The 21,438-nt window shown below is 41.9% G+C and overlaps 1 protein-coding gene across 1 annotated transcript; it reads left to right on the top strand.

Moving 5' to 3' along the window:
• Positions 1-1,771: 1,771 nt before the first annotated feature.
• LOC114552167 (neurogenic locus notch homolog protein 1) lies at positions 1,772-20,576 on the top strand (the record flags this gene model as incomplete). Its single annotated transcript, XM_075447416.1, is given in 13 exon segments — positions 1,772-1,836; positions 14,875-15,020; positions 15,023-15,063; positions 15,066-15,138; positions 15,634-15,708; positions 15,711-15,932; positions 15,935-15,978; positions 18,151-18,259; positions 18,910-19,149; positions 19,195-19,208; positions 20,405-20,452; positions 20,455-20,498; positions 20,500-20,576. Coding segments are annotated over 13 exon segments (1,198 nt in total), but the record flags the coding sequence as incomplete, so codon positions are not given.
• Positions 20,577-21,438: the final 862 nt, after the last annotated feature.

Here is a 21,438-nt window from a genome sequence, read left to right as displayed (position 1 = left end):
TATGGTGAAGTTGAGTTTGACACCCCTGATATAGGCCTACTGCTGGTAGCTTAACCTGTAATAATAGGCCTACATCAGATTTGTTGATCTGCCATTAACTAAAGCTATATCAAATACATGTATTGGTGTAAACGGTCTATGTAAAATGTGCATTATTTGCCTCCTAAAGTGGGTTTATGTTTATAAAGAATCATAAAATAGTAACTGGCTACTCAAATAAAAGTACAAGTAGGCCTACTGCCTTAAAATTGTAAGCGTACTTGAGTAAAAAGGTAACCTAGCTACTTAGTCAATTCCCCAAAACCCCTAAAGCTAACCTGAACTGTAACTGTAGGGTTTTAATAATTGCTTTAATTAATATCTAATTTTTTTTTTTTACTTTTGTAAACTACATAGCCCTAATAACAACTAATAACTAAAAACTATTTTTACAACATGATAATTGTCGTGACGAAACCTCTGGCACAGACTAATTGCTGGACTAATGATTGAACTTTTAATTAACTAATCACTAAAGTGGATAAGCGCCGAAACCCCACTCCCTCAGAAAAAAACTCTCCATCAAGTTGTACAACTTGGCATCTGTCTAAGGACCAACTGTGTGTGTGTGTGTGTGTGTGTGTGTGTGTGCGTGCGTGTGTGTGTGTGTGTGTGTGTGTGTGTGTGTGTGTGTGTGTGCGTGCGTGCGTGCATGCGTGTGTGTGCGTGCGTGCGTGCGTGCGTGCGTGTGTGGAAGAATACGCCCCTCGATGCAACGGATGGAAAGAGCGTCCTCAAGTCATTTCCAACCCGGGATCTGAAGTGACGACATCTCATGCTCGGAGTTGTCACAGACGCCGCTACTTTCTCTGTGGATCTACTCAGGATGAACTAGAGGTGCTATTTTTTATCCGCGGAGAGGAAGACACACTATCGGATCTATGAAAAAACCCACGTGGATTTATTATAACCATTTTTAAACCAGAAGGAATGCATATTTTCTTTGTGAAACTAACTTTCTTGTTGTCGCTGATAGCACTAACACGAGGGTGAGGAGGCGCGGGGGATTCTTATTTCTGGGTAGTGTTCTTCATTAGTGAGATAAGAACATGTAGTTTGATAAGTTTACTCTTTAAGTTTAGAGTAGGTTTGTTTTAACTTGTTTATTCACTGCTTTGTCAACTAATGAACTGATGAACTGAAACTAAAAATAACGTTATCACCAACTTTTTTTGGACTCATCCTGCAGGTTTCCAGAGATTAACTGTTAATTTACATGTTTACCTGTATGATATCATGCACCTGTTGGCATGATCCTAAACACATCTTTTTTCTGCTCTCCTGTCTTGCAAATTGGATCAATTCATGCTTTTTACTTTAACCAAGGCAGCTGTTGAGCACTTGTCCAGCAAACACTTAACTTTTTCCACACTGGTATGTAAACGCATGCCTTTGCAGTTTGGATTCAGAGCAGTGTGTGTTTTTTTTTTATATATTATAGCAAAGCTGTGTTACTCCCCAAACGGCACATTCTTTTTTGGGACAGTTGCAGACAGGAGCATGCAACTGCCAAACAAGTGTCAAGTCCCTTTTTCACCACAAAACTGCTCTTTGAGGTGGCAAGAGTCACACCTAGACTTCACATTTATGGAGTGTTACATGTGTGTAATAACCCTGAGGAAAACAAATATTTGCTGCATCACATGAACAGAAATAACTCCAGGTTCCTGGACTTGCTTAAAAGTTTCAGCAGGTGTGTTAAAACTTTCTATTCGCAGGTCTAAGATGCTCCATGCCCACGGAGTCGTGTTTGAACCAGGAGGTGTGTACCAACCCAGATGGCAATGGAGAGTGCAAGTAAGTTATAACATTTCTTATTCTCTTTAAGCGATAAATGGCGAGGTATACGTGCAGAGAAATGTGTCATTGTGGAATTTGACATGACTCCGATTTTTGGTTGACATGTGAGGGGCTGTAAAGGGGGGGTAAGACCAGTGTTGCTATTTCTTGGAGGCAAATGGTCAGAGAGCTGGGACAGAAATGAGGACATTGATGAGGACAGGGGTCACTGAGAGAGAGAGAGAGAGAGAGAGAGAGTATTACTGCCACCACACTCTCCCCTCTGCAGCCAAACTCTCGCAGCCCTAAATCTTGCTTTTCTTTTCTTTCACGGATCGACAGCTGGGGTTGCCAGAAGCCATTGTTCCTCCGCTGCGATTAATTCTGTGTGACTAATCTGGGTGAGGCTTCCCAGAGAGACCCTCAGACTCTGTCCTCCTACCCCCCCCCCCCCACACCACCCCTCCTCTCTCCTGGGATTGTGTCCCTCCTCAATGGCCTCAGTGCTCTCTCTCCCTCTCCCTCTCTCTCTCATTCCCTGGACAGATGGCATTGGGTAGATGTTTTTAACCTGCTAAGAAGTGAAAAAACAAGTTCTACATTTAGTCTTTTTTATATTTGGAGATGTTTTCACTCCACATGTAAACCAATACACATGTAAACCAATAAGCACCACCTTTGCCCAGAACTCTTTTACAACAAAAGCCTATTTTGCACTTGGCTCTATTTCCATCCTGGCATGAGCAGCACCAGCCGGTGTCACCTCGCTGTGGCAGAGCTCGTGACCGGGCGAACGATTGGGCCCGGCGGGTCACGGCTCCGAGACTGCAAGACCCAGGCAGCCATCTTGGCCCCATGCCACATCTTAATTTGGTCTGGTTGTGTTATTCACCCCACAATCAACCCCCCCCCTCTCCTCCTCCCCACCTCCCCCAGCTCCTCATTGGGCCACAAAGCCATCATTGTGCCCCTGCCCCTGTTCTCCTCCTCAGACTTCTCCAATTAAACATGGAGATGGACATCCTCGCAGTTTTGAAAAGATTTGAGCGGGCACACAGGGCTTAGTTTGTGATGGTGTGTGTGTGTGTGTGTGTGTGTGTGTGTGTGTGTGTGTGTGTGTGTGTATAAAATATTGCTGTGTCAGTCGTCACTGTGCCACCAGAGGGCTGGGAAAAAGTTAGGATCATCAAGTTCGGGCTGCAGAATGTTCATAGCAGAAACTTAGAGCTAAAATGCTGTTTTGGCTGTTTTTTCCCTAATACTTTTAGACCTTTTTAGATGATGATTTGTGCACGTGCCCAAAACTGACACCCCAAATGAAACAGCTACTGTTCTTGATCCCCTTGATTACAGTCATGAACCTGGTCTCTTCTAAAAGTTAACAAAAAGTCAGAATTAGTCAAATGATACTGAACCAAATTTACAGAGAATGAGGTTTTCATGTATAGTTTGTCAGTGAGCATTCAACCAGCTGCTGCTTGATTTGGTATTTGTGGAAGTGATTTTTGTTCTAAATTTGAGAAAATGTGTTTCTTCTGTTGCTGTGAGGTCAGCATTGGGATTCCTACTTTATCAGAGGAAGCTACGTGCTTAACCGTTACATAACTAAAGGGGAAATCCAGCTGTTGAGTATTACACCTCCACAAATTAAATGCAGGCAGAGCTTGTGGTATTCAGAAGTGCTATTAGTCAAGCTAAAAAATCCTGCTAGGATCCAGCCTAATACAAACAAAAGCATCTTTATTTAGACCCTCCCTGGTAAAGTCTTTCAAGCTCCATGCCCCCAGTTTATCTTAAAAGTTTGCCATCTTAAGCCAAGATAACCCTGATGACATCCCCGGGAGTATTTTGTCAGAACCAAAGAAGACATTATACAATGGTGTGTGTGCAGGGTTGCAAAAGCAAACTTACACATTTAGACTCATCAGAGACTGCCTCCCGTTTCATGCTGCAAATACCTTCCTGCACGCTATGATCTTTTTGTAACCTCTTGGTCACAAGCAGCACTTACAATAACAAAGCCTCTTATAATAATATACAATCGAGCAATTCAAATTTTGGACAGGAAGCCGATAAGATCTCCTCATTGCCATGTTCTCAAGAAATTAAATGTTGTCATGAATAATCTGGTGCTCCTCTTGTATGGTAATGTATTATATTAGCCTGTGTTGTGTAGTGTTTTGTCTGTATTTCCTTGTGAGTTTTTGCATTTTAAGTTATGTATCTATTGTTGAGTTTGTGTTCTTTACTGACTTGGCGTAAATTAGCTTAGGCTATGAACGCTGTGCTGTGTGGCATTGGTCTGTGCTACATACTTTTCCCTATACAAATAAACATACACAAAACTATTTCACAGGCTGAATACTTTACTAGGTCATTTTACTAGGGCTTCTACCAGTAACCCAGGTTTACTAACGTCTCTCCACCAGGGTTAATTGGGTTAAAGGTTAAGTGTAAATTGATATATTTCTTTTTATCAGTTTATTGTTTCTAATATCATGCTTGGCCTGGTGAAGGATAAAGCCTGACAATTTTTGTCTAATGAAAGCATGCAGAGAGGTTTTTTTTCCCCGAGCCTCACTTCATTCTTGACAGAATTTCGATTGGGTTTCTCCTTAATCAAGAAGCTGTCCAGTTGAACTCGAGTGTTAATGTCGAGGTCAAGCAAGTGGGATTGGATGCTTCAGTTTTATATAGTCTGACAGAGATGCCTACTTGACATGCCATACCATAAATACCATCTCCTCATATCTGGCCTGCCTGGCCTTGTGAGATTCTGACTGAAGTTTATCTCCAAAGAGCTTTGAGGAGGCCTCTCATTTACGGCAGAGGCTTGGCAGCAGGAGAGAGCAGTGACAGAGCCGAGTCAATCCAGACCAGGAAAAATAACTACCAAATTCCAGTGGCACAATGGCTAGAATCAAAGCAGCAGAGCTTCTCTGCCAAGGGAGATGAGAGATGTTGGGCGAGGAAGGACGCTGCTGAGAGATCACAAACCTTCATCATCAGTTAGTCAGCGTGATGAAAAAATACAACTGATTTCTGACAGCCTGTTGATTGCAGGGAGTCACGTGATTTAGGATTTAGGTTCGTAGTAGATGAAGAATGTGTTTGGATTAGGCCAGGCTGGAAAACAATTGGCTATATGTTTGGTCCTGACATATTGTCACTTATACTCATGTTGCATTATTGTTACGGCTGAGTAGTATTTTTTTATTTTTATTTTTTTTATATATTAATGCCAGTAGGACCCCTGACCTCTTTTACAGTTTTACAGTTCCTACGTAAGTAAAATACACTTTAAATTAGCAAAGTTTCCTGATGTTTCTTCTTGGATCTGGAAATTCCCAATCAATAGATAAGTAAACAAGACTGTGCATCAGCCACGAATACTTGACACAGCTTCCGATGCTTTATGTTAGAAATACATATTGGCCGATTATTAAAAAGGTATTGAGGTTTGATACTCATCGCTACAGTCAATATTGTTCTGACAAACATGACTAAAACAACCTGTGCTTACCAACTTTCCATCACCTCTGACTCTTCCTGTGAGTGCTTATGTTGTAGTTTTGTCTAGATTGTAAGTGACAGTCATTGGCATTGACATATGTTTCTTTTTTTGTTGTTGAAATGAGTACAGAATATTGATGTGATGGATGTGTTGAAATGTAAAATTTGGGGGGGATTGCAGTGTGGATGGCAAACCTTTAAGATCGAAAAAATCTGAGAACTTTAATCCTGTAATCATGATTTTGAGATTTTTCCCGTTTGCATTAGATAACAGAGTCTTTAATTCCCTGCTGGTATGTGCAGCGACTGCTACAGTATACACCCACTTCAATGAAAGTAAGCCCTTGTCTCTCCGGTTCTGGCGATTCCTTAATGGCACCTCTGTTCACTCCGGTCAGATGAGTCTATCTGGGCCCCCCAACACACACACACACACACACTACTACTCCCCCCTCCCATGCATCCATTCAGAGTCAGGAAACAGCCTCGGAGTGGCCCGAGGGAAGAAAAGGTGCCGTATCTGATCTTATCATCACACAACGAGAAACACACAGTGCGATGCTTTAATATGGCCGCTGCCGCCGGTGTTGGGTTCCCTTTGGCAGGAGTTTGGCTGGTGAAAGGGCTGGTCGTCAGATTGTTCTGGCCGAATGAAGTGACTTGGTGGTGGGGAACCTCAGCGCAGAGGATTAGTGATATTTGAGCCTCCCTGGTTGGCTTATGCCAAGACAAATCATATAAACTTTGATCGCAGGCTGGGACGACTGACAGCAGATTTGTGTGTGAGACAAAGACACTGGGCATACTCTTAACCACACTTCCTCATTTCTTTTTTTTTTGTTCCTTTTAGCCAGACCACCTGTCTGGGTTATAGTCTAACAACTAGGAGGGACGTGCACTCACCCACACTGCAGCATGCTTCATAATACCCATGATTACTTGTGGTTTTGCCCATTGAGCTCCACACAGGGACAGATCGACTTTGTCTGCCAGGTGTGCTTTTAGCTTTCAGTCACTGATACTCACTCACTCACTCACTCACTCACTCACTCACTCACTCACTCACTCACTCACTCACTCAAAGAATATTTAGGAGAATGGAGTGTAATGCCTTTGTGGTGAAACCTAACACAAATACATGATATTTTTAGATTAGTGACTTTCACTTCACAAGGATCATTATCTCTCATAATAAAAAAAGACACGCTTTACAACTCCAGAACTTGCTTGAGAATTATCATGTTGATCTGCTACAGTATCTAGCTACAATGTGCACAGGCAGCTAACACTACATGGATTATTATGTAAAAGACTTTCCTATTCTTTTGGTTGTTTTGAGCAGCTAAAACACACAATTCTGTTAACTTTTTAGGTATCAAAATGATACAAATTGGCATTTCACCGACTCCTAAAAACATCTTTGGCCGAGTGAACAGACACTGGCTTGCGAGGCACGTTAACCAGTTATCGACGAACAGCCAATAGCTGATTTTGTAGTTTGGCTAACTCACAAAATAAATGTACTGTGTGTATATAGCTTCTGAAATCTAAATCAAAAAATATGAAGCCTGCTAACACCCTAAGCACCCTATTTGATTGATGTAGGCCAATTGGGCGCAGGGAGGATGCAGTGATGGGATATTTTGGCATGCTCTGGCTCAGACCTTGAAGTCGCCGTGTACAGTAACAACCTGAGTGTCTGGTTTCACTGTCAGCTACACCTTCAGACATCCGTAAAGCCTTTAAGTGGTTCCCAGCCTCGTAAAGTAGGCAGTGGCAGAAGTCATTAGAGCTGCTATGATTCTCAAGACATTCAAACACAGACACACACACACACGCACACACACACACACACACACACACACATACACAGTAAGTGGTTGGTCCCTTGAGGGGCGGGCTCTTTCCCATGGGCTGCGTCCATAACGCTCCCAAATAAACAGGGTCTCTAATGAAGGCTGCCAGATGTGGGCTGGCCAGGTCAGCTCTCCTGTACGATTAGAGAGGAAGGAAAAGAAGGATGGATATAAGGAGAGGGAAAGAGGGGCAGCGTTTCCCCTGTAATTTCTGTAGCCAGTGGGGATTTGGTGGTAACTTTGGTTTCAGTTCCACAACAAACAACCTTGTTTTTTGTCCCAGCTTTGGTTTTAGTGGAAGAGCTATTTTTAGACTTGATTTCTGCGATGTAAGCTGAATTTAATTGTGCATTTTAGTGTTGATTTCTTTTCAACCAGTGGTGGCAGAGTTGTCACAGTGGTTAGCCAAACGGTACAAACATGCTCCACTAACACAGTTTGACTCCAGACTGGGAGCTCTGCGTCACTGAACGAGACACCTGAGAGAAAGAGCACAGCTCTAGTTTACATGTATTACAACTTAGAGCTGCTATGATTCTCAAGACATTCAAACACAGACACACACACACACGCACACACACACACACACACACACACACACACACAGTAAGTGGTTGGTCCCTTGAGGGGCGGGCTCTTTCCCATGGGCTGCGTCCATAACGCTCCCAAATAAACAGGGTCTCTAATGAAGGCTGCCAGATGTGGGCTGGCCAGGTCAGCTCTCCTGTACGATTAGAGAGGAAGGAAAAGAAGGATGGATATAAGGAGAGGGAAAGAGGGGCAGCGTTTCCCCTGTAATTTCTGTAGCCAGTGGGGATTTGGTGGTAACTTTGGTTTCAGTTCCACAACAAACAACCTTGTTTTTTGTCCCAGCTTTGGTTTTAGTGGAAGAGCTATTTTTAGACTTGATTTCTGCGATGTAAGCTGAATTTAATTGTGCATTTTAGTGTTGATTTCTTTTCAACCAGTGGTGGCAGAGTTGTCACAGTGGTTAGCCAAACGGTACAAACATGCTCCACTAACACAGTTTGACTCCAGACTGGGAGCTCTGCGTCACTGAACGAGACACCTGAGAGAAAGAGCACAGCTCTAGTTTACATGTATTACAACTTGTCTTTCAGTATATACAGTACATCTTTTTGGCCATCCTCTATGCAATGAACAAAGTTGGAAAAGAGAAGTATTACCAAAACCCACTATACTTTACTGACGGACTCCATTAATTGATTATTGGTTGGCCTATTAAATAGTGAAAGTTTCCTTTTAAAGATTAAGATGATGTCTTCAGATACTTTTTTTTTTGATCAGACCAACTAAAAACAAAAAAAGATATTCAATTCACAGTGCTATTAACACAACAAATCAACATATCCTCACACAGATAGCAGAGAAAGAAACTGGAACCAGTGACAATTTTTAACAGAATTTTTTTTAAATCGTTGTCAATTCATTTTTTTTTAGATTAACTAATTAATTAGTTCCTATTTCATCTTTGACCTGCATCACTTACCGTAGCTGTGGATGCACACAGTTCCCCTGTGCTTTCAAAGGTTTACTTATTTTTGGTGTTTTCACTTTAAGTTTTATCTCCAAATAAAGTGGTTTGGATAATCTGGTTAATCCCTTGGTTTGCTCGTTTGTTGCCGTATCAGACTTTGTTGTAGAGATGTCACCGTGTTCCCAGACCTTAGCAGTTACTTTGGCGAGTACAGTGTTATCAGAAACAATATAAATGATTTCTAAAACCATGACAATATGATCCAAGTTGTAATAAACCATGTTTAGTTGTCTTCTGTTATCTTTTCCTCAAATATATGAGGAGAATATGAATAAACAAAGAATACTCTTAATTATGTCATTTACAGAAATGGAACCAGACACTGATTGTGTCTCCCACAGAGCTTTACATGGCACAATAATTGAATAAATGCACAACCTAATTCACTAAGCTTCTTAAAATGGATACAGATCGGGGTCTGTACAGCTGCCAAAATCTGTGTACTCACTCTAGGTTTTTATTTGTATACAGTGCACATCTGTAGCCTACATATTACGTTCAAAGCCTCCATCCCCGTCTGTGTGTGACCTCAGAAAGATGGCAGATGGCAGATTGGCCCGACACTGAGGAAAGCCCCTCCAGAGTGATGCCTGGCCAAGGGTCAGATGTCACCACAACATCTGCTGTAGGCTCGAGACTCCGCCCGGCCCTGTTATGCATCCCATCAGTGTCGCGGACCTGTTGCCACGGGCTACTGCGGCAGCAATAGAAGAAGAGGCGGCCCAGAAGTGAGCGCAGAGGAGAACAATGAGGGCTACTGGGCAGGGATGACAGAAAAGATAATAACAGTATCAGCCTTACCGCAGAGATAATTCCACTGCTGTCCTGCAGTTATACGATACCCCCCAAACACCTGATATTTGCTCAGCTTCTGATTTGTGCCCCTCTTTTCATGTCTTCTTTATTTACTTTGCCAGCAGCCCAGTTTACCTGCTGCTGTTGAGATTATCCCGCCTGCCAGGCCAGCAGATTTCTCTTGTTGAAGCAGCTGCTTTTCTCTGTTTGTTTTGATTACAGCCAAGACTCCATAAAAGAGTCGTTAATATCTTTTGTCTCCCCCCCCACCTCCCTTTTTTTTTATAAGTTTGTGCTCTCATTGAGGCAGTTACGCTTGCTGCCTGTAAAAGCTGTTTTGTGCTGAGCGCGTGTTTGTCGGGCTCTCGCCAAGTTAAAGAGCAAACTGTTAGCATTCTTGTTTGAAGGCGTGTGCTACAGTTGACTTAAGTCAACTGTAGCACACTGCTAGCACCTCAGCCAGAGTGTGTTTGCATAGTGCGTCCCACGTGCACCGAGGTAAGGGTGCAGAGGCTCTATCTGTTTGTCTTTTAGGCCTTGGTGTGAGACGCTGGGCTGTTTTGCGAGGGCAGATGCCAGGTTTTCAAAGCTGGTGCGAGTTTTTTCAAGGAACCATAAAGTAAGGCTGCCAGCGATCCTCGGGTTAAGAATCAGGACAGGAGACTCTTTAGAGTAAACACCAGCATTCCTTCTGAACTGGCAACCCATGTCTGTCTTTCTCCCCTTAAAAACCCAAAGCAAACCCGTTCCAGTTTCCTTTCTTTCAGACTCCATTGTTTGTCCTGCTGCTTGTATGTGTTCTGGATTTTAGGCTTTTCTTTTGCCTTACGCTTGGCCTTCAACATCGCAGATCACTAAAACGTTGCAGAGCAGCTTGGAGAAACTTGGATGAAAGTGTTAGGGGGAGTGAGCAGTAGTCAGTTGAGACTTGTAAATCCTAATGTGGTGTCTTACAAACGAAAAGGAATGAGTGGGGGAGTGGGGGGGGGGCAGTGAAGGAGAAGCGCGGGGTGAAGGGGGTTTGGAGGGAAAGAAGCTGCACAGAGGGGAGCGAGCGGATGCCAGCGACCATACGACTTTGAACAGAGGAAGTGATACCGATAATGTGAAAAAAAAACGGGGGAAATTCAGGGATGAGCCATATATAATGAAAGACGATTAAGAGAAAGATTTTTTTTTTGAGACAGAGAGGAGGGGAAGGAGAGGAAAGAGTGTAACAGCTGAATACGCCCAGCCTGTGGTCAACTCTGAATGAGGAGGAAAAACAATGGGCCCACTCATCCCCCACTCTCTCTCTCTCCCTCTCCCTCTCTCTTCTCTTCTTCACTCGCTCTTCACTTCTCTGCTAAGTAGTGAAGGGATGTGTGTCTGTGTGTGTCATCCATTTGGACGTCCAAATGGATGTCACATTCTTGCTGCAAAACAAATGAACTGAACATGTTTTTAACATCAGTCAGCTTGATTCTTCAAATGTATTCACTTATAATCATTTTTATTTGTTTCTAAATTGATTTTGTATACTTATTAAATATCGTTCTTTCTGCCCGGATTAATTCAGTAGTATTTAAAATAAAACAACCCTCAAAATGACTTATTCGGACTAATTCACAAGTTAATAAGCTTGTTTTTTTTGCAGTGCATGGCCCTTGTCTCCGTCTAGGCTTGAGGACAGTAGTAGGATGGGGTGCCATGCAGAGGAAGGAGGCAGAGTGCTGGGATACGGGAGGTGTGGGAGGAGGAGGAGGAGGAGGAGGGGGTGAATGGCCATGGCAGCAGCTGCCGTCTCCTCATTAACATGCGCACCTGCTCCCCTGCGGCCTTTTTTCCAGCGAGCTCGTGTGGCGCCTCACGACCTCAGCACCCGCCACTGCTGGGACTTAACTGGACTGGCCTTCTAGCAGCCAGATCTGCTGCATGCAGAAAGTGGAACTGCAATAGGGTATCTAGAGTAAAAGTGTCCCTAGTTTCTGGAAGTTAAAGTCTGAATTTGTAAAAACAGCAGCCTGCAAAGTTGCGTACAGCTTCATTGTCATATCAACTACAATAATAAGACAAAAAGAAGTAGACAGGCATCTCATTAAATCAGGATTGTATCACGAAGGCAAAATTTCTGGTACGTCTGGTGGGTTGTTTTAAATTGCCTTTCAGCTCAATAATCAAATCTTGTTAGATAGAACTTTATTGTCAATACAAGTACTGAGACAATGAAATACATTTAGCTTCTAATCATAAATCCAGAAAGCAGTAAAGTGTTGTAGTTTTTGGTCGGACTTTCTCCTTGTCTGAATTAAGGGCCTAATGATAGAGGGTCTTATATGTTTCAGATTGTGAAGACCTTTGAGGCAAATTAATGTAATTTGACAATTCACTTGACTGTGTGATTTTGTGAGAAAGCAGGTCTGGGATTTTTTATGTGCATGGAAAAAATTTGACTTTCAACTTTGGGCATAACTGCTGGTCTGGCCTTAATGCTACAATGATCCCAGGCTAAATGACTCTCAGCTAAGGTACCACTCTCCGCTAACTACGTAGTGACATGCCACCAGTCACTACTACTGTTTGTGCAGCGGGCAGCCTAGCATGTGATGTTTTCTTTTCCTTACCACAGTCCTAAGGCTGCCTAATCCCCTGAGAGGGAGACCCTGTCTAAACACACGCCTGTCCCTACAACCCTGTCCCTAAACCCACGGCTCGGCCTCACACACACATACACACACACACACACACACACACACACTGGACCCCCTGGGAATGTTTGGGGACGTGGTCCTGCCAGCCCCTGCGGGCTAACAGACTTGCTGTCTCTGGTCAGGTATTTGTGAGTGACGGCGGGTTTTAATGTTGTGGGAAGGCCGCTTTGATGTCTGCAGGATGTTTTATGCACAATAGTTTCTGCGTGAGAGTAAAACACAACAGTATTCAAAGAGAACTGTTGATTTCTAGACATTCTAGACACATTCTCTGTGGGATTTTTTGTTCGCAACGCAGGAATTCACTTTTCAGAAATCTTTCAGGTAGCGCCACAGTCTCTTCCGTTTCATCCTCTTCCCATAACTTGTCTATTGCTGGGCGAATCCTCTCCGGGAGGGAAAATAACGGGCGGTGAGGTGGGGGGGGCGCGGTGCTTTGAAGTTTCCATAAGGTTGGCTTGCAGCTCAAACACTGGCATAGATGCTGCCTTGTCCTCAGGATGAATGAGTGCTGACAAAAGGGTCAAAGCAAGCACATTTCAGCCCGGAGAGCCGCTGAAGGGTGCCATGATAGCTTCACTTCTTGTGTCTCGACTTTTGAAAGGACGGATTAGGAACAAGAATTCCAGAATACTGCAGAATTGTTGTGTTCTTGTCTCCGTGCTATTGAGTAGATGCTTTTTTTTAATGACCAGCCCTCCCTGGCCAGTGGCCACCCAGTGTTGTTGACAACAGTATTGAATCTGGTGATGATTATGGGAATGTGGCGGTAGGGAGGGTCCAATGTGGCAGGTCTGAGGTGGTTGGTTTTGGTGTCAAATAAAGCCAGATATCGTCTTAAATTTTGGACATCGTAATATCGTGATATGATACAAGTGTTGTCTTTTCCTGGTTTTAAGGGCTACATTACAGTAAAGTGGTATCTGAACTTACCAGACTTAATAGCTGTGTTATTATCTGCCTTTACCCACTTAGTCATTGTGTCCACATTATTGGTGATTATTTATCAAAACTCTCATTGTGTTAATATTGTGTGAAAGCACCAATAGTCAAGCCTACAATATCGCCGCAATATCAACATCGATGTATTTGGTCAAAATATCATGATATTTGATTTGATGGTCCATATCGCCCAGCTCTAGTTGGCAGCGAATGCCTGATCAAACTCACAGTCTTGTTTGCTTATACTTTAATAAGTTATTGACTGGTTAAAAAAAGAATTGTAAAACAAAACATAATAACATGAAATGTAAATCTACACAAAGTTTTTGTAGGGCTGCTTGTGTACAGATACTTTTTTCAATAGGTAAGCTTGAGAGATGCTAGTGGTATGTGGATTTTGTTACCATTATTGAACTATTCCTTTAATCAGATATTCGCAGATTCAAAACCTACAGTATTACTGGAGCATAACTTCAGTGCTAAAAAAAAAAAAAAAACCTAGAGAAAATCATATGAAGTAACTGGAACAAGGAAGTATTTGCAATGTTTACATAATAAATGACTTAAACGGATTAATCAGATACAGATACAGATCCTGTGCATAATCTTCCTGTGCATGTGTACAAGACTGCACACTGTGTAGGTATGAGTGTTTGCATGCTCTGTGTGTGTGGCCCTCTTTTTTGAGCCGTGCGTATCCTCAGGGACACCCTTCAGCTTCTCTCATTGTAATTGTAAATGTGTGAATGTGTCCCTGTGATCTGCAGCATCTCTCTCTCTCTCTCTCTCTCTCTCTCTCTCTCTGGGAACTTGTTCGCTGGGGTCCAAGCGGTGTTTATGACTCAGAAACAACCTGTGAGGAACATCACAGGAGTTTGTCCCCCCCCCCTCCCTCCCTCTGTTCAGTTTTACCGCCTGAAACACATTGTTGGTGGGGGGTGACGGCAGAAAGACCAATGGCCCGTTTATAGCATAGTTTCTCATGGTTGTGTTGCCGTGTTGTAAAAACAGCAGGGACAGGACCATCGTTTAAGACATACCCAAGCAGCTGATTTATAAGCACAGTAGCACACAAAGGGATGACCCTTGCTAGTCCGTGTGTAGTCTTACCCTTGTGAACTCTTCAATACGTGCTGAGCAGAAAAAGATTGGATGGACAAAAATAGCGTTTGGGAATTTCTTTTGACCAATTCCACTCTTTGTTATGCTGATTTTTAATGAGGAAATAAATAACGAAGGGACATTTATTAGTAGACCAATATATCTTGCAGAAAGAAGGTTTTTATCAGATGATTAGTAAATTGTTTGTGTTCATGATATACTGGTTGTTCTTTATAATCTTTTGTTTGATAAATAATTACTTGAATGGGGCCGAAGTTCAACATTTTAAACCAGTCGTTCTTTTATTAATCAAGCCAGCATGAGAAAGTAAATGTCATTTATAGATGCCTTTTCGTTGTGGGTATGTTAAATGGTGAGCTCTGCTTATTTTAACCCAGTTACTGTTTTTTTTTTTGTGGGATCAAGTAGTTGCACAATAGTTATTTTAGTCTTTTTTAGATATTCTTATAAATAAGACAATCTTCAAATAAGATGCATAAATAAGAAGTCATGTATCCCCCTTATAGATGCAGCCTTTTCATTCCTCACCTGTCAGGGGCTGCTGATGTTGTTACTGACCTCTCTACCTGTGTTTTCTCAGGTGCCTGGATGAAGACGTAGGAAGCAGGTGCCAGTTTTCTAACCCGTGCACCTCCTTGCCATGCATGAACGGCGGCACTTGTCGCGCCGTGTCCAAGGGGAACACGGTGGACTTCAGCTGCACCTGCAGACTGGGCTTCACCGACCGCCGCTCGTGACACCCATCAACAATGTCTGTATCAGCTCGCCATATGTCGCAACGGAGGCACCTGCGAGCTGGAGACTCTCCAGACGTACAAGTGCCGCTGCCCACCTGGATGGTCAGGTAACACGCAACAGGATTGTGATAGTAGAGCAGTGGTTTCTAACTTTCTAACTTACTGAAGGGTTGCAAGATGATAGAACATAAAGACCTGCCTGGAATCTTTTTTTAAATATGAATTACTAGATAGTTTTACCTCTTTAGGAAACAGTTTAGTCATTTGTTGAACTGATCACAACCGATAGTTATCGCAAATAGACGTAGCTGTGTTAAGGGTTCTTTTGAAGTTTTAAGAGATTGCACCAAAAACTATAGTTTTCTGTCATTTTCTGAGAGTTTGGAATTTGAAGGATTGGAAGAGGTTTCCAGAATTAACAGAGAACAACTTTGATAAACACTTGATTTTTTTCATGATCGTTGTCTCAGATGAGATTGTTAAACTAGGCAGTAGAGAATTGTTTGTCTCATGATGTCAGAGTAAAATCAGTAGAAACCTCTGACCCTGAGAAAAGAGCCTAGCACAGCCTATACTAGAACAGCATTACTCTGTGCCCTCAGGTAAACTGTGCCAACAAGCCGACCCCTGTGCCTCCAATCCGTGTGCCAACGGTGGCCACTGCACCGCCATTGAGTCAATTACATCTGTACCTGCACGCCCTTCTTCTCTGGAAAGAACTGCAGACAGGACGTCAACGAATGTGATGTGAATCCTTCGCCCTGCAAGAACGGGCGCGTGTGCATCAATGAGCTCGGCCACTACCAATGCCAGTGCCCGCGGGAGTACACGGGCAAGCACTGCGAGAGCCGCTACTTTCCCTGCAACCCGTCGCCCTGCCAAAATGGAGGCACCTGCATCCAGAAGGAGAGACCAGCTACGAATGCTCCTGTGTGCCAGGTATGGAGATGACACATGATGTATGGCTTGGGAGCTCCATTAGAGGAGGCCTTTATTGTTATGATGATCTGGTGTTCTGCAGCTGTAAGGCATTTAAATCTATGTGAATGAAACGCTTGTGTGACCAGCATCGTTTAGGGAATGAAGAGGTTTAAACATGTATGGCTGAACCTCTCCGATGTTAATGCCATCTTGATGCGCACTGCCCTTTCACCGGTCAACTTAGCACAAGCAGCGGTGGTGGGCAGAGTGCGTGGCAGATCCAGAATTTCATAATGAGGGAGAAAGAGTAGATGTGCTTTTCAGTGTTTTAAAAAAAAAAAAAAACTTTGTATGTGGAAAAAAACAACATGTCAAACTAAATATTAATCAATACATTAATAAATACTTTAAAACGTTTCTGGAGGGCGACTGTTTTTTTTTTTTTAGAAAGTACTGAGGTGTGATATCAGTCAGCTTATGAAATTAATTAGTTTAGTTGAATCTAAATGTTACTGCCTGCGAGTTGCTGGCTTAGCAATGATGTCATTCAAGGCAGGGCTGTTCCTGCTTGTGTTTGTGTGTGTGCCTACATAGTATACGTGTGTGTTTCTGCTTTGGTGTGTACAGTGTGTGAACAAGGCAGAGCAGGAAGACATCGGGGCTTATCATAAGGAAATGGTCAAAGGACAACATCCTTTTCACATAGCGGAATGAAGCAAAGCTCGCTGGGACTATAGACCTCCGCACAGACTAACTTTACTTTGTTTTTGTCTGTTACCATTAAGTCCAAAACAAGCTGTTCCTTGAAACAGCATCCTTTTGTATTATTATTGTTGTTATCCTTGAAGAAAATCTATTCCCCAACATATTTTACGCTTAAAATTTCAGATAGTTAGCTGACTCTCTTGCTCCTGCTTTGGAGAAGCATCATTATGAAGTAATGTTTTTATAAGTGGGTCCCCATTTTATCTTGTGCATACTTACAGAGGACCCAAGCACTGTGAGTGACACGATTCACAGTTTTGCTAATGGTTTCACACTATTCCACTGAGCAACAGATGTTAGTAATACGCCAAGCAAACTAGAAAAGCATTAGCAAAATGCAGAGAAGAAGACTCCAAGCTAGCAAACGTTTGGAAGTACATTTGAGGCCTAACATGTTTACATGTTTAGAAATCTCCCCATGGTGCCTTGTTTCGTCTCCTACTTGTAATGTTGATGATCAAGAAAGCTTTCTTACTGTTTCATAATTGTAAAGCGTTTTCAGGAACGATAAAGGTTGACAGAATTTTCTTTTTGCAAATACGCTTGGACAAAATTAAGGCACCTGCTTTTGCTTCTCCTGTAGACAAAACATTCATGTCATGCTTTTGCTGTCCAATAAATGCCATCCACTCCACCAAAAAAAAAAGAAATATATATATATATATATATATATATATATATATATATATATATATATATATACACATAAGGGGGAAAAGCTGTATTTTGGGATATCGCCATCCCCAATTCAAGTCCAGGTAGGGGCTGTTGTTACATGTCACCTCCCTATATTTCACCTTGCCTTAAAACACCAAAATATTTATGATTTATTAATATAAACAAACATGAATGCTATTCTAGGTGTGAAGCCGTAATGAATGATGTAATGGAGTTACTGCTTGATGAATTATAAAATCTTGTCACATTCTCTTGAATATATTTGCGTGAAGGTACTACACTGATTTTGTTTTGCAGAAATGTCAGTTTTTTTTCTAATAACATGTTGCACAAGTTTTAAGTAAATTTCCGATAACAGTCGGCTTTACTGGCTGTATGCCTTGAATTCAGAAGTAAACAAGCAATTGTTTAGGAAACGCCATGAAGTTTTTCGTGAAGATGACCAAAAGGACTCCTGGCAGTGGCAGTGATGACTTGATTTTTTACCCAACATGCCACATGTGCAGTCCAGTGGTTGCCTCTTGTGTAATTATATAGCACAGTGGATGCTATTACATGGCGAGGTTACCACAGACCTCAAGAGGGTACAGCTGCCTCCTTTCTTGGGAGGAAAAAGACAGTTGGCCACATTTAACTGTAGAGAAGTTTCACTCCTTTGTTGTAAATGGGAGATGGAGGAGAAATTACTAACTGAAAATGTGAAGCCTCCCAATACGAGCCTGTTACTTATTTTCTCTCTTTGTTTCAGGTTTTACGGGCAAAACTGCAACCATAACATTGATGACTGTCCAGGTCACGCGTGCCATAATGGCGGGACATGTGTAGATGGAGTCAACACTTACAACTGCCAGTGTAAAACCAGAATTTACAGGTTTGTATAGCGATGTTCTAGTACAAAAAAAGTAAAGTTATTATCACTTTAATCGTAGTGATTATTATTTCTTTTTGCGATGATTTTTTTAAATTGATTCTTTTCCCTAGAATCATTTATGTTATTTATTTTACCCAATGATTCACCTAAATAACATATTTATACAGTACCGCTGACGGCAACTACATCATATCCTTTGCCAGCAAAGCAGACCGAAAGCAGAAAATTCAGAAAATATATGTCATGTACTTCTTCACAAGTGAAATAAATGTCAGACTTACTGACTGACATGTGATGTTCATTCTTTTTAGAAAACAATTAGTTTTTAGAAATGTCTCATGATGTATCGTCTCCTACGAGTGTAATATTCAACTTTTGTTTTGTTAAAGAAGGAAAAGAAAATCGCAACGCTCAATACTATCGAATCGCAATACTTCTAGAATCGCAACAAATGAAAATCGCGATAGAAATCGAATCGGCACTCATGTAAAACCATTGAAAAAATCTAATTGGGAGAAAAGCATATCGTCCCAGCCCTGGTGACTTTTTTATACTGTAAAGAAGTTTGACAGTAAACCAGAAGGTGCAGAAGAAAAGAGTTTTGGGATATAAGTGGACTTAAACCCGCTGATCCCTGGTCCTCCCACAGGTCAGCTCTGCACAGAGGACGTTGACGAGTGCCAGCTGATGCCCAACGCCTGCCAAAATGGTGGCACGTGCCACAACACCTACGGCAGCTACCAGTGCGTGTGTGTGAACGGCTGGACTGGTGACGACTGCAGCGAGAACATCGATGACTGCGCCAGTGCTGCGTGCCACGAAGGATCCACCTGTCATGACCAAGTAGCTTCTTTCTACTAAAGGTGCCCCCATGGCCGCACAGGTACTTACATGTTTATTTTAATTTACTGGAATTTAGCTGTTAAAGGTCTAGTGTGTAAAGTGTTTAGTTCTTCATTATCCAAATCTGTGTTGCCCGTTCACAAACTTGTCCTTTTTCATGAATATTTACCACCACCATCAATTCCAAATATTCCTTTTGACTTGAAATTTTACATTTGCATTCGCATGAACTGGGGTACATGCTCCATATTCATCGCCATCTTGAAATACGCTAGCCGGTAAGGGACATACAGGACATACTGCTCCGCCTTTTTGCATTTTCGCTGTCACATGATAAACTCACAGTTGCTGCTAATGCTGCTAATGGGTATCGTAGCTTCCCCGCCCCGCAAGTTTGAAGAAGGAAACATGGAGGACCACACGTGTTAAAATCCAAATTTCAGGAACAGAAGTCTTCATCTTCGCCCAGAAAAAGAAAAAGGATATCAAAAAAGAGCAAGAGACCAGCATGACACTTTGTTGTTGGGTGTGAAGGGCATAGGAAGTAACAAATTAAAATGAAAGGCTGTAAAGTCAACACCAGTTCTCCATGCAGGGAAAGTGACAAATGTATTAATGCTGATCTTTGGTGTCTCTGTGGTTTTGGTGTCCTTGGTAACTATTAGTTTGTTTTTTACTGTCTTCAGATGACATATTAGATCATTTCTACATTTGACATTCAGTTAATTTCTCACTGCAGTTTGAAGACACTAATGTGATGACGCTCCATCAGTTTGTTTTACTGGAGGGACGTATTTTTAACCTACTTTTTCTTCCCCAAATAAAATTGAATCTTTGACATGAATTCTGTGCTGTTCCGGTTATATACTAGAGCTGGGCAATATATCAATATTATATTGATATTGTGATATGAGACTAGATATCGTATTAGATTTTGAATATCGTAATATTGTTGTATAAGTGTTGTCTTTTCTGCATTACCGTAAAGTGATGTCATTTTGAAATGAACTTACCAGACAGTTGTAACTGTTCTATTATTTGCCTTTACCCACATTTATTATAACCACATTACTGATGATTATTTATCAAAATCTCATTGTGTAAATATTTTGTGAAAGCACCAATAGTCAAAAATTATCGATATCAAGGTATTTGGTCAAAATACGTGATATTTGATATTTTGATGTTGCCATGGGTACTTATACATGTGTGAACACTTTATACTGTATGGGAGGGTATTTGGTCAAACATTATAAAGTCCATCTTGTGTGTTTGTGTACCAGGACTGCTGTCAGCTGGATGACGCATGCATCAGCAACCCTTTGTCAGAAGGGCTCCAACTGGTGACACCAACCCCGTCAGCGGAAATCACTTCTGTACCTGCCCATCGATACTTCGGAGCTTCCTGTGATCAGGATGTTGACGAGTGCTCTCTGCAAAACTCACACTACCTGACCTGCAAACAGTGTTTGTTGTCTAGTTTCAGCCCAAAAATCTGAATGATTGAAGACACATTTTAACTTTTAGCACACGGAGCTGTTTGACTAAACTACTGTCAAGAAAAGCTTTTCAACCTTTGTACAAGCCACAATACGAGCTCATTCTTTCCTGTTATTATTGGTACTTTGGTATAGAGATGGCCCGATGCCATTTTTTTTTGGCTGCCGATTCGATACCTGAACTTTGACTATCGGCCCGATAATTTATATCCGATACCAGAGTGTCCTATATTTCATTATGTTTTAACAGCTGTATACTACTATCCCTATATGGATGTGATATAATTCTATCTTTGTTGTCAATTGGCTCAGGTTAAACTCTTTTGTGAAACATGAACAAAAACAATAGAAATATTTAGAACTTTCTTTTATTCTCAGTTTGACAGTCAGTTATAACGGAAAAGAACATAAATAAAACTACTTTAATGTAGATTTTCTTTGGGGCTTTATTCGTGGTAACGGATCAGTGCATAAACTCCAGTACTTCCGATACCGATACCAGCGTTTAGGCGATATCGAACCGATACCAATACTGGTATCGGTGTCAACATTTCTACTTTGGTACCACAATTGTGCCCATAATCGCAGTAACAACCCTCAGGTGTTTTGTAATCACACACACTCAAGGCTTTGGTTTGGCTTAAACAACAATAAACCACCTAAATCATGTCTTTACAGTTTGATTGCTACAAGGCGCCCTGTTACAGTGAAAGTTAAAGTACTAATTTGTTTAAACAGGTTCCAAACCCGTGTGAGCACAGAGGGAAGTGTATAAACACGAAGGGATCGTTCAGTGTAAGTGCCAGCGGGAGTTACGTGGGGGCGGCTGA

The sequence above is a fragment of the Perca flavescens genome, unplaced genomic scaffold, assembly GCF_004354835.1.
Source record: "Perca flavescens isolate YP-PL-M2 unplaced genomic scaffold, PFLA_1.0 EPR50_1.1_unplaced_scaf_85, whole genome shotgun sequence".
NCBI lineage: Eukaryota > Metazoa > Chordata > Actinopteri > Perciformes > Percidae > Perca > Perca flavescens.
This window is presented reverse-complemented; position numbering and strand designations above follow the sequence as displayed.